Below are 14,743 nucleotides of genomic sequence, written 5' to 3'. Positions count from 1 at the left end.
ACCCGTATCCTATCCACCAGCTATGAGCCACTCTCATCAGCTGGAAGACTGGGCATTAGCCTCCCCGGTCCAGAGTGTGTGACTACCAGTCGCAGCTCCATGCTCACAAGGACTCTCATGAGGAGAGGACAGAACCTGCCTGCCAGGCTAAGCCATTCCGCTGGGTTTCTTTACTCTTCCATTTAGCAATGAATCCTGTTAAACAGGGAATGAAATCCTGGGCCCATAGTACTGTCCTTGACTTAAGTAGAGCAGGAATTTTCCCTAGAGGTTTTGATCCAGTGCTTGACAAGCTCTTGTGGATTGCAGCTGCACCTTAACAGCTCACTCTCTATTTGTTAAAGCAAAGTCTGAGTAAAGAACTAGGAGTGGCACTTCTTATCTGAAAGTAGACTTCAGCCAGACTTTTACTTCAGCCACCTGAGAAAGCAGAAACTTCTAGAAGGTATTACTCACGCCAGTTAGCTGAGGAATGAGTTGGGACAAATGCTACTTTTAACATAATCTACTTACTTTTCTCGACTTAAGGACACATTGCGCATTGGCCTGCTAAACCCAGGGTTGTGAGTTCAACCCTTGAGGGGGCCATTTAGGGATCTGGGGCAAAAATTGGGGCTTGGTCCTGCTTCGAGCAGGGGGTTGGACTAGATGACCTCCTGAGGTCCCTTCCAACCCTGATATTCTATGATTTCTGATGCTGCATGGATCTTCATAGATTTCAATCACAAAAGCAGAAGTGTGCTGATATCACATGAGCAGCTGCCCAGTTAATCAGAAAATGCAAGTGTGAAGGTTTCAACAGCAATGCAACACAGAGAACATGCAGGGCAGGGAATGTGGTTATGCATTATGTAACAACCAACCACATTTAACTAGAAAAACAGGTCTAGGAAGTAGCAGATGTGCACTGTGACTACCTAAGCGTCACTATCAGAACCTTCACTTTCAGTGTATTTTCCCAGCTAAACCCCATTCACTGCCACAGGAACTTGGAAAGCAGAGAGAGCTTCAGCTTATTAGGAAACTCTACTGTGGCGTTTCTGGCATTGCTGCACGCTGAAGTTGAGGAGCAGGCAAAGTATCTGCTAGCCAAGAGTGGAGACCATTTTGAGCTGCTGACTAGGTCCTGGTGCAAGCTTTATATCACAATACTGTAAGTTACACAACAGATGCTTCCTATTTCTAGATGGTAAGGAACTGGGGCCAGCTCTGGAAGGTACTGAAAGAAGAAATGTATTCATGTTGATATTGCTCCTGCTGTTCACATGCTGTTTAGGACAGAAGCAGCTTTTAGCCTGGTTGCTGGAGGCAGATATGCAGGCCAGCAGCTGCCACTGTCTGTGGTGGAAAAAAAAAAAAATCCCTGTTTCAGCTGAGCACTTGCTTTCTCTTCTGAGCAGGTCCCCTGCCACACAGCATCTAGAAATATGGAACTACAGTGGTGCCAGAAGTTCCAGCTACGCAAGTCCCTCAGCAACAATGGTATTAGGCTAAGAGCCCAAGGGAACAACAACAATCCAGCTCATGTACTGCCGCATGGCTGGCATTCTGCTCCATGAGGATTACTAACAGTACAGGGACACCACCATGCTTACAGTGCTGTAGATGGCAGCAGGGCTTGTCTAGGTAGAGTAGTATAACTTTGCTCTCCAAGGATCACTGAGCACACTAAAAGTTAATACTGTTGAAACTTTGGTATTCAGGGAGTCCCTTTACTTGTACAGAAATGAAAGTACAAGAAGAGTGATTGAGATGGGGTCACAGACCACAACACTCAGGGCTATGCTCCTTCCCCACTCTAATTGTGGTTTGGATGTGTCTGTGCAGTGAATCAGGGAAAAAATAACCTGCTTCAACAGTGCAGCTGCACCAGGCCCAAGCTGGCCCTACGATCATGCAGGAGTACAACTAGAAAGGAGCACTGTGCACTTCATCACTCATACCAAGTGCTTAAACTTGTGGGTCATGCAGGGTTTTGGCTTGTACTGCCCTGCTGTACACCTCACAAGGTACATTAGTACCAGGCACTGGGAGGAATCTTGCTACTAACCCAGTGGAGGCAGACTCTCTACTGGAGATTGTTAGCACTGCCAACCCAGAACACAGGTTACTACATGAGAAGCTATAGATGTCCTAAACAACTGCACAAGCAACAATGGTGGAGACACAAAACTTGGAAGCCTGATGGCATCGAATGATCTCTGCCCCTACTGAAAGGCAGCTGTAAAGTCATATGCTTTGAAGTTGGACTACAGAGTTTCTATGGAAACAGGGTTGAGTAGTCGCTACAAGTCCCTACAGCAGTTTAGCTCAAACTACTGTAATGAACGTGGTTTAGTTCCAAGCTTCAGAAACACAGGGTTGGTTTACATCCCTCTTCCATTGGTCCAAGCCAGAGCTTGGAGGTTCAGAATATTGCCCAGGTGAGTTAAATATTGCCCCCTAGAGCTCTACCGTTTATCTATGGCACAACTAAAATTAGAGCTTCTGACTGACACTTAAATTGACTCATCAGTATTTGTGTACAAGTTTGATTTAGCACTATACAGCTTGCACTATGTGAACACAACTGTTCTAAATCAGTTATCAGAGAATGCGTAACTACATGCAGAATGAAGGAGCTTTCAGACACTAATAAGAGACCATGAGTTTACAAGAAACGGTTTAGGATTATTTCCCCAGGAAAGTGTGCCTAGTTGTACTTTGATTTTAGCTATAGGCTAGGGTACCAGAGCTTGATGTGTTTAATATTAAAAAAGTTATTGAGCAGCACAGTGATGGTTATGACAGACAGCATTCCTTTTAGCATATGACATTTAATAAAGTTGTATTAATCATGTCCTAAGACAGACACTAGCCAGGAAGGGGAAGAAAAAGAAAAAGAAGCTTTGACATGTCTGATTGCTACAGAGAAAATTTAAGATTGTGATGTTTGCTACAATTTAGATCAACTGGAAAGGGAACCAAACTCCCCCCTTCACTATGCAGTATTGAAGCCAGAGTTCAATAGTAAACTTGTTTGTAATCCTCAGGGCTGCTCAGCCAAGAGAAATCCTTAGACTTTATTTATTCAGGATCATTTGTACATAATCAACTACATCTGCAAAGTCTACTTTATTCTACAAGACAGACAGTTTCCCTACCATTAGTGAAACCCTGGTTTAGAATGTTTGCTTTACATAATTGATATATTAAAACATGGAATGCTTGTAGAGTTGTGGCACTGTATAGCATCTACACAGGACATCCTTCAAAAGCTACGATTAGGGAGCCTCCTAGCTTATCAGCAATGTAAGCTCGGTTAAGGTCCTCTGGCCCATTTGCTTGACATTCGTGCTTTATGCCTAGAAGAAAGGCAAAAAATTCAGTGATTCATGAGTTCCCATATGCTAGTAATTCTCATTAGAAACTTGCACCTGTAGCCAAGAGTATTTGAACAGATAGCCCAACAATTCAAGTACATGGCAGTCCAGTCTAGAAGTTCAAGAGCCCAAAGGATTTAGGTGCTCAAGTGCCATTGAATTTCAGTGGGAGTTGAGTACTTAGTGATGTGCAAGCATTGATGATTGAGGCATCTGGATATGTTATGGTATTGGATACTTGAACTGGATGTGTATGTTTTGGTCTTCCCAGTTGCAGATTCTGCTGGAGTGAAGCTGGGAGTTTCAGCATTATAAAAAACCCACTGAAGTGGCATGGGACCTGGGATGTGTGCAGCTGAAGAGTTATGGCTTAGTTAACAGGGAAGCCATGTGCACGGAGAGGGAAAATGCAGTTCTACTGCACGTGCAATTCAGACACTTTTTTGCTATGTTGTGTTTTAATCATGTTTCAAGAAGTTTCACTTGCTAAGTACTCATCTTCAACTGGTATTTCTAAATAGACGCTAGTCCATTAGCAACAGCTAAGTCCTGTGGGTCAGCAGTTCTTGGTGCAAGACAGATTTAATTGGGCCAAGTGAGAAAGTGTTGCCTGTATTACGTACCTTGAAATTTCTTTTTGATGGCATCCTTAGAGCTTGCATAGATCATCTTACTTTTGAGAGGCGCTTGGTCTGGTGCCCTAGTTGGACATACCAAGAGGAAAGTTAAGATGATGATATTCAACATCCAACATATCAGAATCTAAGACCTACAGACTCAGGTGACAAGCAGTGGCCCTACAAATTTACGAACATTTGACACCCCATCCTAAACGGCATGCAATATCTTGGACCAGATGAGTGTGTCACCCTATTTCTGCGTCTTACACATTAATGGAGACCCTGTGTACAGGCCAGGCATTGCAGGTAGGTATGTACGTACATTGTGCAAGCAAAGAGACCAAGTCACACATAAGCCACGTTTCCAGCTTACCACAGGATGAACATCAACTCCTCTTTTTTTGATTCCTTTGTTTCAAAGCTTGCATCGTACAAGGCATAACGGCAATCCTTTTCAGGGAGCATCTGCACAAACTGCTTGAAAGGATCAGTAACTGTTACGCCAATGTCTCCCACGAGGATTTCTTTGCCTTCTTCCACAACAATGCACTTCTGGTCTTCACTGAGACAGAATAAAACTGCCTTCTTCCTTTTCTTGATTTCCCCAGGTGTGGAGCACTTACGAACTTTCATGTCATAGAAGATACGGCATACTTCATCAGCCACTTGTACTCCTGATGCCTATGACAGAAAGAGTTAAGTCAATTTCAGTCCTGGACTATGCACTTTATATAGCTACTGTATAACATCAGCTTAATGCATTAGGCTGATAAAACTAGAAGACAAGCAATATTTCCTAGAGTATTAAAGGCTTGGAGTGGCAGATGCAGAAAGCCTGAAACAGTTAACACCAGAAGTTGATATAGGAAAGACAGGGTCTAAGTCTCCCATTCTGGCTACAGTTAGCTTTTAAAATTATAGTTCCTAATGCACATAAGTTATGTTTTTGAAAAGTGACTGATGGGGAAGGAAGATCCTACTTGCATTGAAGGTCTTTCTACTGAGGAACAGGAACTTGTAGCTCCAGAGGTCTGTTTAACTGACAGTCTTGAAGTGAATGCCTAAGTCTGATTTTCTTGAAACCCCACAAGTAGCTTTTACCAGGCAGTCATTTTGAGACAGCATTCTTTAGCTATTTGACAAGTCTCAACTTGCCACTATTTTGGCTAGCCATTTCCAGCCTACAGGAAAGTAAAGCAGTGCTATCAGATTCTACATATACAGTCACATGTATGTGTGGTTCAGGTTTAGAAGTTTAGAAGTTCTGGAGCAAGACTTGTTTATGAAAAATGCTGGGTTTTAGGCTCAAGATCTGACTAGAGCGAGTGACAAGTCTGTGTTGAAGTTACTCAAAGAAAGTGTCATGCTTTTATTATAAGGTTAGATCTCTGGAAACTGCTTGATAAGTTTCCTAGTTCTCTGGTTTGCTGCTGGCTCTTAGGTTACTATTATGTAGTCAAAATTCCCCGTTGGATTATTTTAATTTAACTCTTATATGGCCCATCTATGCCAGCCACATAAGCTAAGAGGGAATAAAAGGAACTGTATAAAAAACAAACAGAATAAAAGCCCGTTGCTCCTTCAGTTATGAAGGATAGCTGGGGTTATCCCTACTGTTATATATATATATCTGTGCAGATGTGTGGCCCTGACAGCTCCAGGTTTGCATCTGGGCATACTTCTCTCAAGAAAGGATGATCCACACTGGCAACTGAGGTATTCCCACATAGGTATAATTTAGGCTAGAGCAGTATAAAATGACTGGATTAGACTGAAGCATGTCTACCAATCTGTTCAAAATGTTACATGCTTCAGTGTAATGAGCCTGCTATATTTGCGAGTTAAACCTTTTCATCCTTGTAATGATTCGAGAGACCTGTTCACACATCTGAGTTCAGCACATGCGAGTGCCCTTTGATTATTACAGTGCCCTTGGTACACTGCAATATTACACCACACTGGTAACACTGACTTAGGTACTCACAATCAGGTGCAGCTAGCATTATAAAGTAGTTGATTAACATTTAGGACTGACATTAGAGAAAGGTTTCTTTGGTAAGCATTTGACAGCCCTGTTTATCTAGAGTATTGCCACTTGTTTTTAGGGGTCTTTCACAGCAAGAGGAGAGAAAAATATTGTTTACAGACATGATAGTTCAATTGTAGCACTATGGAAGTCATTAGGGGACTCCATGTGCAGTGTTTAAAGTCACTGGTACCAGCTTAGACTGATTTCAGTTTGGTTCCCATTTAAGACAGTTACTCTAATGTGACTAACATGGCACCTTCTTACTCATATCTGCTTCAGGTATGTTAAGTCTTCTTTAATTAGGTATTCTTGCAAAGGAAGAAATAGAGCCATGCTGTCTGTGGCTTTGCACTAAGTTGTTTGCACAGTTCTAATCTGTTAGAATGCATCTGTGTAAGCCTACTGACGAAGTAGAGTTGCCTGGTTGTCACCAGGAGCATGATTTGAAGACCCCAGAGGTGAAAGCCTGCAGAACATTTTTTTGCACTGAAGTATGAACAAAAAACCCAAACAAACTTGTCTTTCAGATGCCAGGTTGAATCTGCAAGGCTAGCGGTAAGAGAAAGTACATACGATAGGGAAATAGAGCCCTGCTTTTCAGCAAAAAGAACAGCCTTTAAGGATTTAACTTGACCCCCTTGCCCAAAAAAAAACAACAAAACAAAAAACCAAGAAAATGAGTTGACTCAAGCTACTCAGATACTAAACTGTAGTCTCACTGAATACATTATTAATTCCCTTGTTCAGACATCTGCCATGTTGGTAGATGCCATCTGAAATTTGGCTCATTCCCTGTAGCTAGGATTTCTTTATATGGAATCTGAAGTGCCATCCTGAAATCAGGATTTATAGATAAACCACCTAGAAGTGGGCAACTGAATCTGTTTCAGGATTGGCTACCATGTAAAAATTACAGTAGGCAGCTACACTTCCAGTTAAAGTTGCTACAATATTTAGAACTTGTGGCCTATGAAATTTGAACTAGACAGACCATACTCTTCGTTTCCTACATTACATATGGAAATGGCAAAAGCCATATGGCTTTTCTTATGAACCCTCAACCTTGGCACCTGCTCCCACACTGACCTGCTTTCCTAAACCCAGACCTGCTAGTGATTTTACTGCTATCACTTTGGATAAAAAAAGTCAACCTCAGAAAACCAGCAAAAAGCTAGAGTACTGCTGAGAGTCAACAATACCGCCAAGAGCGGAAGATTGTTTATTGCGTAGAGCCAGTAATTCATCTTGAGGCAGGAAACTTCTTGTTTCCTTACAAAGAAATCTAATACTTTGGCAAGTTATTTAAGATTCAAAAAAGGGTTAAGAGGGTTCAATTTGGGAACTCAAGTGAACAACAAGTGATGTTGAATGGCTCTCTCCTAGAGGATGTAAGCTTTGCACCAGCCAAAGGGGCTGGGTAAGTGTTCTTTAAAGAAGACAGCCAGTTTTAGTTGCAGTATGAAGCTACAGTTCTGTCTAGGAAAGCACATGCAGATTACTGCAATGGGGCTTACCACTTCCTTGGCCCCAATTAGACCTCTGCACATCTTTTTAGTTACTTAAAACATCTTGTAACTAAGTGAGTTTTCCCAGTCTCCAGGACAATGGATTCTTTGGAGGAGAAATATTCCACCTCCTCATACAAAGTTACAGGTACTTAACCAATGGCCCAAGATTTGGAACACTGATCTTCCATAGCTGCTCACTACCAGTGAGCAGGTCAGAGGAGTGCATATTGCACACATCACTATTTATGCTGTCTTGACTTGGCAAACGAAATGGAGCGATGCTACTGTTAACACTGCAGGACTAGCGAAAAAAACTCCATTCTATTCCATCTTGGGCATGAAAATTGTTAGCCAAGTTCTAGACTTATGGCTGCTTATTTAAAATGCTATGCTGCTGGTACTTTTGTGGGTGGCAAGGTGAGGCCACCACTGGAATATATTCTGATTTAGCATACAACTAAGACAAATTTTGACTCAGGTGATTCCCAGAACAAAGAAAAGAGAGAGGCCTGAGTCCAGCCTGATCTGTTTCTACAGGTGCCCAATGCAAGGGCTCTCAAGCCTGTTAAAGCATTTGAAACCCCCTCCCCACCTTACTAGCAACCCTACTAGAAGGGAGGAAAAGACAGACAAACCATCTTCCATTACAAGGGTGGAAGAACTAGGAGAGAGGGGCCAGGTGGTAAAAAATGCAAGAAGTAGGAGACACAGGAAGAGTCCAGAGTTCTTTAAAAAGGATACAATTCTATATTGGTTAGGAATTGATTCCCAATACTAATTTCCATGCAACAGGGATGTTATATAATGGAAAGTGTGAAGGGAAACATGTCTCATGGGCTGCTATTAAATAGTGCAATAGTTCCCAAGCTGCAGGTTGGGAGTGAGGTGTCATGAGACAAGGGGAAAAAAAAATTGCAAGAAATCAGAGTAAACAATTCACAGCAGCAAGGCAGCGCCAGCTGCTACTGGATCAACAAAGCACTCACAGCAGCAGCTGGACAGCTAGGCAGCATCGACTGCTACCAGAGCAATAGGAGCACTCTCCCAACAGCATGCCTTGTGTGACCTGCTCCTGGCCATAGAAGTGGAGGTGGAGGATGCAGGAGCAACATGCTGAAACAGGAGGGAAGGGAGGAGAATATCTCCTTTCCAGCAGACAGGCTAGTGGACCAAATAAAGTGATCTGATAAGCTGCATGCGCCTCTCAAGCCACCAGCTGCCCATCCCCTTTTTGGTCTGGTGCTCTTGAGCCCCCCCAGAGACGGGCCCAGCACAAGTGCACCACATACACACTGGTTAATCCAGGCTTGGCTGCCCATGCAGAGTTTTCAAAGTAGAATGTTCATTTGTGCAAAGCCAACCTGAATACAGAGTTCCAGGCGTGGGCCCAAAGGGAGCTGTGGCATGAAAGTTTGCGAGTCCTTGCAACACCAGCCTATACACCTGTCTAGACTACTGCACACACATGGGGTCTGCTAATGTACAAGAGATTCAGTAGATGCCAAGTAAGAATGCATGACAGTGATGCAGCCAATGTCTCATCTTTTTTCCATGTGTGGAAAAAAGCCAAAAGTAGCACTTTTCCCACACCTTACAAACTGATGCTCTGATGTCTGTGCTAGAGGAATGCCTTACCTAAACACCACTATGTACTAAAAGCAAGAAACCCTTTCCTTCTAAAAAGCCTCCCTCCTGTCCTCTACACAACAGCCATGTCAGCTTCCCACATTTTGCTTTCTTTAATTATGTTCAAAAGAAGTGCCCTAAAACCTTGCACAAAATCTAAACCAGAGTTATTCCTTTAGTCCAGTTTTGACAGAGAGGCCCTGCAAGTTGCCACCAAAACCTATGCATTTCTGTAATATTAGAATTTGGAAAGAAAGTTTGCATTTGGAAAGCAAGTTCAAGATAGGATGCACATACCAGACATCTGGCAGACTGGATTTACAGCACATAATTCTGCATTCATTGTGTCCAATGTTGCATTGAAGTTAGTGCTTCCCAACAAAACCCTGGGCTATGAACCTTAGGGTTTTCCTTCAGTAAAGGATTTTTATGCCGCCCCTGCCCCCCCCGTCCCAAAAAAAAAAGACTTTAAGCTTCTTGGAGTTTTGCACAAAGTAAATTTTGGAGGGGGGGGGGGAAGAGGAGGTGTGCGGGCACATGGAGGAGGAGGAGGAATAGACCAGCATGGATAATATGCAGGTTCTCTTCCTCCAAGCCCAGCAGTCTAGAACCAAAAGCCATAATACCAGTGTTAAGTTTACATATGGTAAACCAGTTCAACTGGTTACATTATTCTTGAGACCTGGGTCTTAAAGCAAAATCTTACATCATTCAGGAGCTACATTAACTGTATGCATGTGTTCTAAGCAATCCATATCCACCTAATTAAGTGAAAATATTTGCTTCTTGGGAAAAAAGATTCAGTTCTTATGTAAGTTCAGTTGGATGCAGAGCCTGAAAGCTACATTCCTTAAGCATGCCTAGCCAAATATAGAAGGAATGAGTAGCGACTCTAGAACTTTGCACTTCAGTCTAATAAAAGGATTGCTAGACAGAACGCAGTTAATTCCCTACTTCCAATTGAAGTCAATGTCCTCTCCCTCCACACAAAACTGGGGACCCATTACACTGAAAACACAACTTCATTTTTGTTGTGTGACACTTACATCAGATCCAGGAATCACTGATTTGTCACAGTACCTCTTTGAGAGCTGGTCAAATTTTCCTTAGTCAGTAACCATGTGGCGGAAGTGAACATTCCTTTTGTGAAGAACTGGGCAGTGAAGCTAGGTTTACTTGTCTCCCGTATGCTGCTGTGCAACACCCTACGATGTCCTTTGCACAGAAAGCTGGAAGGCAGGAGCAATGGACAAACAAGCCGATGGAGGCTGTGATCAGCTGATTTGGGGAAGACTACCTTGTATCAAGCCAGGCCCTTGAAAGGTTAGAACATGATTAAATAGTGACAAAAGTCTGCACAAAATATGTTAAGTAGTTGGTTATAAATTGTAGTATAGGCAGGATCTCAGACAGCAATAACTCAGACAACTGTTCCTACACAGTGCGGGAAGGTCCCCTTTTGCAGAAATTTAGACTAAGATCTGATTTGTTTTGCATATCACACTTGAGATAACTGACATTTACTGCTAGGTTTCAGAGTAGCAGCTGTGTCAGTCTGTATTCGCAAAAAGAAAAGGAGTACTAGTGGCACCTTAGAGGCTAACCAATTTATTTGAGCATAAGCTTTTGTGAGCTACAGCTCACTTCGTCGGATCTTATTTACTGCTAGTGTGTCAGAGACCATTTACAAGTCAAAGCAATAAAAAAAGTTTTTCCGCATATCACATCCTAGCCTGGCTGGCATGATTTGCCTATCAAATAAGTCATTTTGTATTAACCTAGTTTCTTTCCAAACCAGAGTCAAGACTCCATCCAGCCTTTTGTCTACCAATAAGAGACCTTACTAGCTAGACAAAGGCAGAGGACGATTAAGAAATAGCTGCAACAGAAACCCTTCCCTCTGAATTCCCGGAGTTCCTTCCATCACTCCTAGCTGAAGGAATACGTTTCCATCAGTTGGATCATGAGGCCATTCCCTGAAGGTGGTCACAGATTGTATGGCATATCTCCACTACTCACTGGTGTGAAGTAATCCCAGCCCATGCCAGAGAAAAATGGGAATTGTGCCACCCAAAAATGGGTGTAGAGAAGAACGCTGTTGGAGAGTTGGTACAAGTGCCGGTACTGCTCTCTGGAAGAGGATGCAGGTAGAAGAATGATTTAGGGCTTTTAGAAGTTAGGCTTCACCTTAGTGTAGTCTGCAGGCCTCTGACTGCTCATGAGGAGGAAGTTCTGTCTGAACTGTCCCTGGTAGCTAAAAAGATTGCCTTGGTAGCAGATTTATAGATCCCCAGGGATTTTGGTGTGACCCTGGAAACTTTTAGGGTATGTAACAACTCGTATGAAGGGAGTAAGAGATATGGTCCTTTAAAGGTCTCCCCCTTTCAGTTATTTGAATTTCTCTGAAACCCTGAGGATTGTAACCAGGATGCCCTTTCATGGTGATAGCTGGAGAGAGACAAGACTGCTGCATCAGAGACATCCAAGGCTACTTGGAGCAAAGTTCTGGCTACTAGTTGCCTCAAGTAAGCCCCAGCTTCCCGTGGGAGCTTGTCAATGAATCATGATACTCTGGAGTGTACGCAAGGACATGCAGAGTACATGTCTAGTCCCAACACACAGCAGGTCAAAAGCTTCCTATCACATGATGTCAGTAAATCACAGAGTAGCCCACAAAGAAAAAAGTCTAAGGTAATCTTGGCAGAATTATGTTTATTTAAAAGCCATTGTTCACATTTTTTTTTTTTTAAAAAACAGTTGTAGGAGGGGCTCAGAATTATGGCAGATGTGGAGTTCAAAAAGTAAACTTTGACGTTAACACAATCATATCATATAAAAATATTCTTAAATCAAACCAAGTTTGAGAAGCATTTCTCAATTTGCCTATCTGTAGATTTCAGTCAATGGAAGTATTTTTGCCCATTTCCATGTATGGCAAAATTAATGTTTACCAACATATACTAATAAAAACCTAATCTTTCCAAGCCTAGCTATTGGGATTATAGACTTTAAAACAAAAAAAAACACACACCAAGGTACTCTGAAGGATGTTTTAAGAGTGAGAAACAGTTTGAGGTCATTAGCCAAATGCATATAACATTCTCTGGTGAGTCAGTTCTGATTTTGAGACAGTCATTTCTATGACAACAAAACATGGACACAGATTTCTAACTTCACTATAATATCAAATGAGAACAGAAACTAAGATTTGAGGAAGAATGCTCTTTAAATAGGTTTAATAAGTTACAGACTAGAGACTGTCTGATTAAACATGGGCAAGTATTCTTTTGGATGACCTCTGAAGAAGTCTTTTGGCAAGCAGATGCTAGTTTTCTTTAAAAAAAAAATAGAAAGATTTCAACCAGACCTACAAGATCAAGTTTCATAGTGTGTTGTAAACTGAGTAACCTATATTCAGCTGAACCAGCAAATCAAGGTCTCAGTACAAGTTATCATCCCAACATATATGGTCTCCAACTAGCCTTTTCAGTATGAGCCTACTAGCCTTATTGGGGATCCAGGAAGCGGGCGGGCAAAGCCCACCCACTGCTAAAGGATCCCCCCCCAGCCTAAGGGGGGTCCACAGGACCTGGAAAACCAAATAATTATGGGGGACAACTAATGAACGACAGGGACAGGAGTGCGGTCAAAGGATCAAACAAAGGGAACCGGACGGGGACACCGAGTGGAGGACCCCGGACGGCGCCCACTGCTCCTCAAAGGCGTCAAGGGAGTCAGTGGATGCCGCCCAGAGGAACTCTGCCCGGAGACCTGAACGGACAGAGGATCGGAAACAGGCCCCACAGTCACAGGAGACTCCATCAGCCAACCTCCTCACCCTGGTTTTATAGATGGCCACTTTAGCCAAGGCCAGGAGGAGGTGGACCAGAAGGCCCTGCGACTTAGTGGGCCCACAGACAGAGAGCGTGTAGATAAGGAGGTGAGGGGAAAAGTACAACCAAAACCTTAACAAAATATTTGTGAGGAGCTGGAACAGGGTCTGCAGCCTGGCGCACTCTAGGTAGACGGGCGCCAGGGTTTGCTTCACGCCACAAAAGGGGCAGGTGTCCGGGATTGGGGTGAACCGCGCCAAGTACACGCCCATGCTCACAGCCCCGTGAACGAGCCGCCAACTGATATCCCCGGCAGGCCTCGGGACTAAGGTGGAATATAGTAGGCAAGTCACAGCCTCGAAACTTTTTAAAGGTCTCCAGAGCAGCCTTGTAAAATGCTGCTTAGCTAGTTATATGGGGAGGAAAGAGGTTTTTTTTTTAAACCGACAAGTAGGGTATTAGTTAACACCCCGCCAATAATGGGCCATTAGACTTTTGCCTGCAGAGCTTCAAGTTTATACAACTTGATCTTGAAATTCTTAGCCTTACTGGGCAATGAACTTCACCCTCACGGGAAAGCCGGTCGAAAGCAAATAAGCCACTGGACTCCTCCCGAGTCAGCCACCGCCTGAGCGCGGCTGGAGGCGTCCCCGCGAGCCCCCCCCGGGAGCCCGGCCGGCCAGCGCCGCCCGCCAGCAACCCCACGGCGAGCCTCCGCCCCGGGAACGGCCCCGGCCGCGCCCCACGCGCTGCCGGGGCAGGCCCCGCCCGCCAGGGGGACCCATCGCGCAGGCCCGGGAGACGCGGGGGCGCCGCCGCCAGACCTCCGGCTTCCTACGGCCGCCGTTCCGCCTCGGGAGCCGCCCGCGCCTCACGGCCCGGCGGGAAGGCCGGGGCCCAGCCGCGGCGCCTGGGAGGGGACACGCCCTGCGAGGCGGGGAGGGGAGCACGGCCGGCTGAGGAGCCACGCGGAGCGGCAGGGAAATGACTCTGCCCCCCCACCCCCCGCCCGCGATGGACGCGCCGGCGCCAGCGCGTATAAAGGGGGGCGGGAGGTACCATCGGCTGAGGAGGGGGTCGCCGGGGAGGGGAAGGCTGCATCGCCCCGGGCTCCGTGGCGGGCGGTACCATCGGGGGGGAAGAGAGAAGAGGTGGGGAGAAGAGATGGAAGGGGCCGAGATACGGCGGGTAGCCAACGCTCAGCCCGAGTCCCCCGGCGGGCGCTGCCCGGCTTCTCACCATGGTCTCGGCGGGGCTGGCGGGTCTCGAGTCCGGGGAGCGGCTGCCTCACTCGGTGCTGCTGCTGGGCGAGGCGCGGGAACAGGAAGGAGCTAGGGAGAGGCGCGAGCCGGGCGGAAGCGCTGCCGACGTCACGCCGCAGTGCCTGGAGGAAACGGTTGCTGGCGGGGGAGGGGGGGAGCTCTGCTGGCAACGCTCGGACTCAGCCTGCTCTGCTTCCATCGCCCTGGGGCGGGGCCCTTATATAGGGAGGAGGGGCCGCCGGGCTGCCCAATCAGACAGGGCGCTGCCAGGTGGGCTCACGTGCCCGCCAGCCAATGGCAGGGCCTTTGGAGGGGGCTACGTGCTCCCAGGTGAGGCAGAGGCCGGGAGGGACTGAGGAGAGGCAGGCAGGGTGGAGGCAGGCAGGGGTGGGGGAGGAGAGGTAGGGTGGAAGCAGGAAGGGAGGGGCGGGCGGGAGGCAGGGGAGGGGGAGGAGAGGTAGGGTGGAAGCGGGAAGGGAGGGGTAGGCAGGGGTGGGAGGAGA

General features: G+C 45.6%; 1 protein-coding gene across 1 annotated transcript; it reads right to left on the bottom strand.

Moving 5' to 3' along the window:
* Nucleotides 1-2,796: 2,796 nt before the first annotated feature.
* Nucleotides 2,797-14,415, bottom strand: DSTN (destrin, actin depolymerizing factor). Its single transcript, XM_077814127.1, has 4 exons — nucleotides 14,218-14,415; nucleotides 4,356-4,663; nucleotides 3,986-4,062; nucleotides 2,797-3,344 (listed from the first exon to the last, which is right to left on the bottom strand). The coding sequence occupies exons 1-4, from the start codon at nucleotides 14,218-14,220 to the stop codon at nucleotides 3,235-3,237; spliced, it is 498 nt and encodes a 165-aa protein (XP_077670253.1). The 5' UTR covers nucleotides 14,221-14,415; the 3' UTR covers nucleotides 2,797-3,234.
* Nucleotides 14,416-14,743: the final 328 nt, after the last annotated feature.

This window comes from Eretmochelys imbricata, chromosome 3, assembly GCF_965152235.1.
Source record: "Eretmochelys imbricata isolate rEreImb1 chromosome 3, rEreImb1.hap1, whole genome shotgun sequence".
In the NCBI taxonomy this organism is placed as follows: Eukaryota; Metazoa; Chordata; order Testudines; family Cheloniidae; genus Eretmochelys; species Eretmochelys imbricata.
This window is presented reverse-complemented; position numbering and strand designations above follow the sequence as displayed.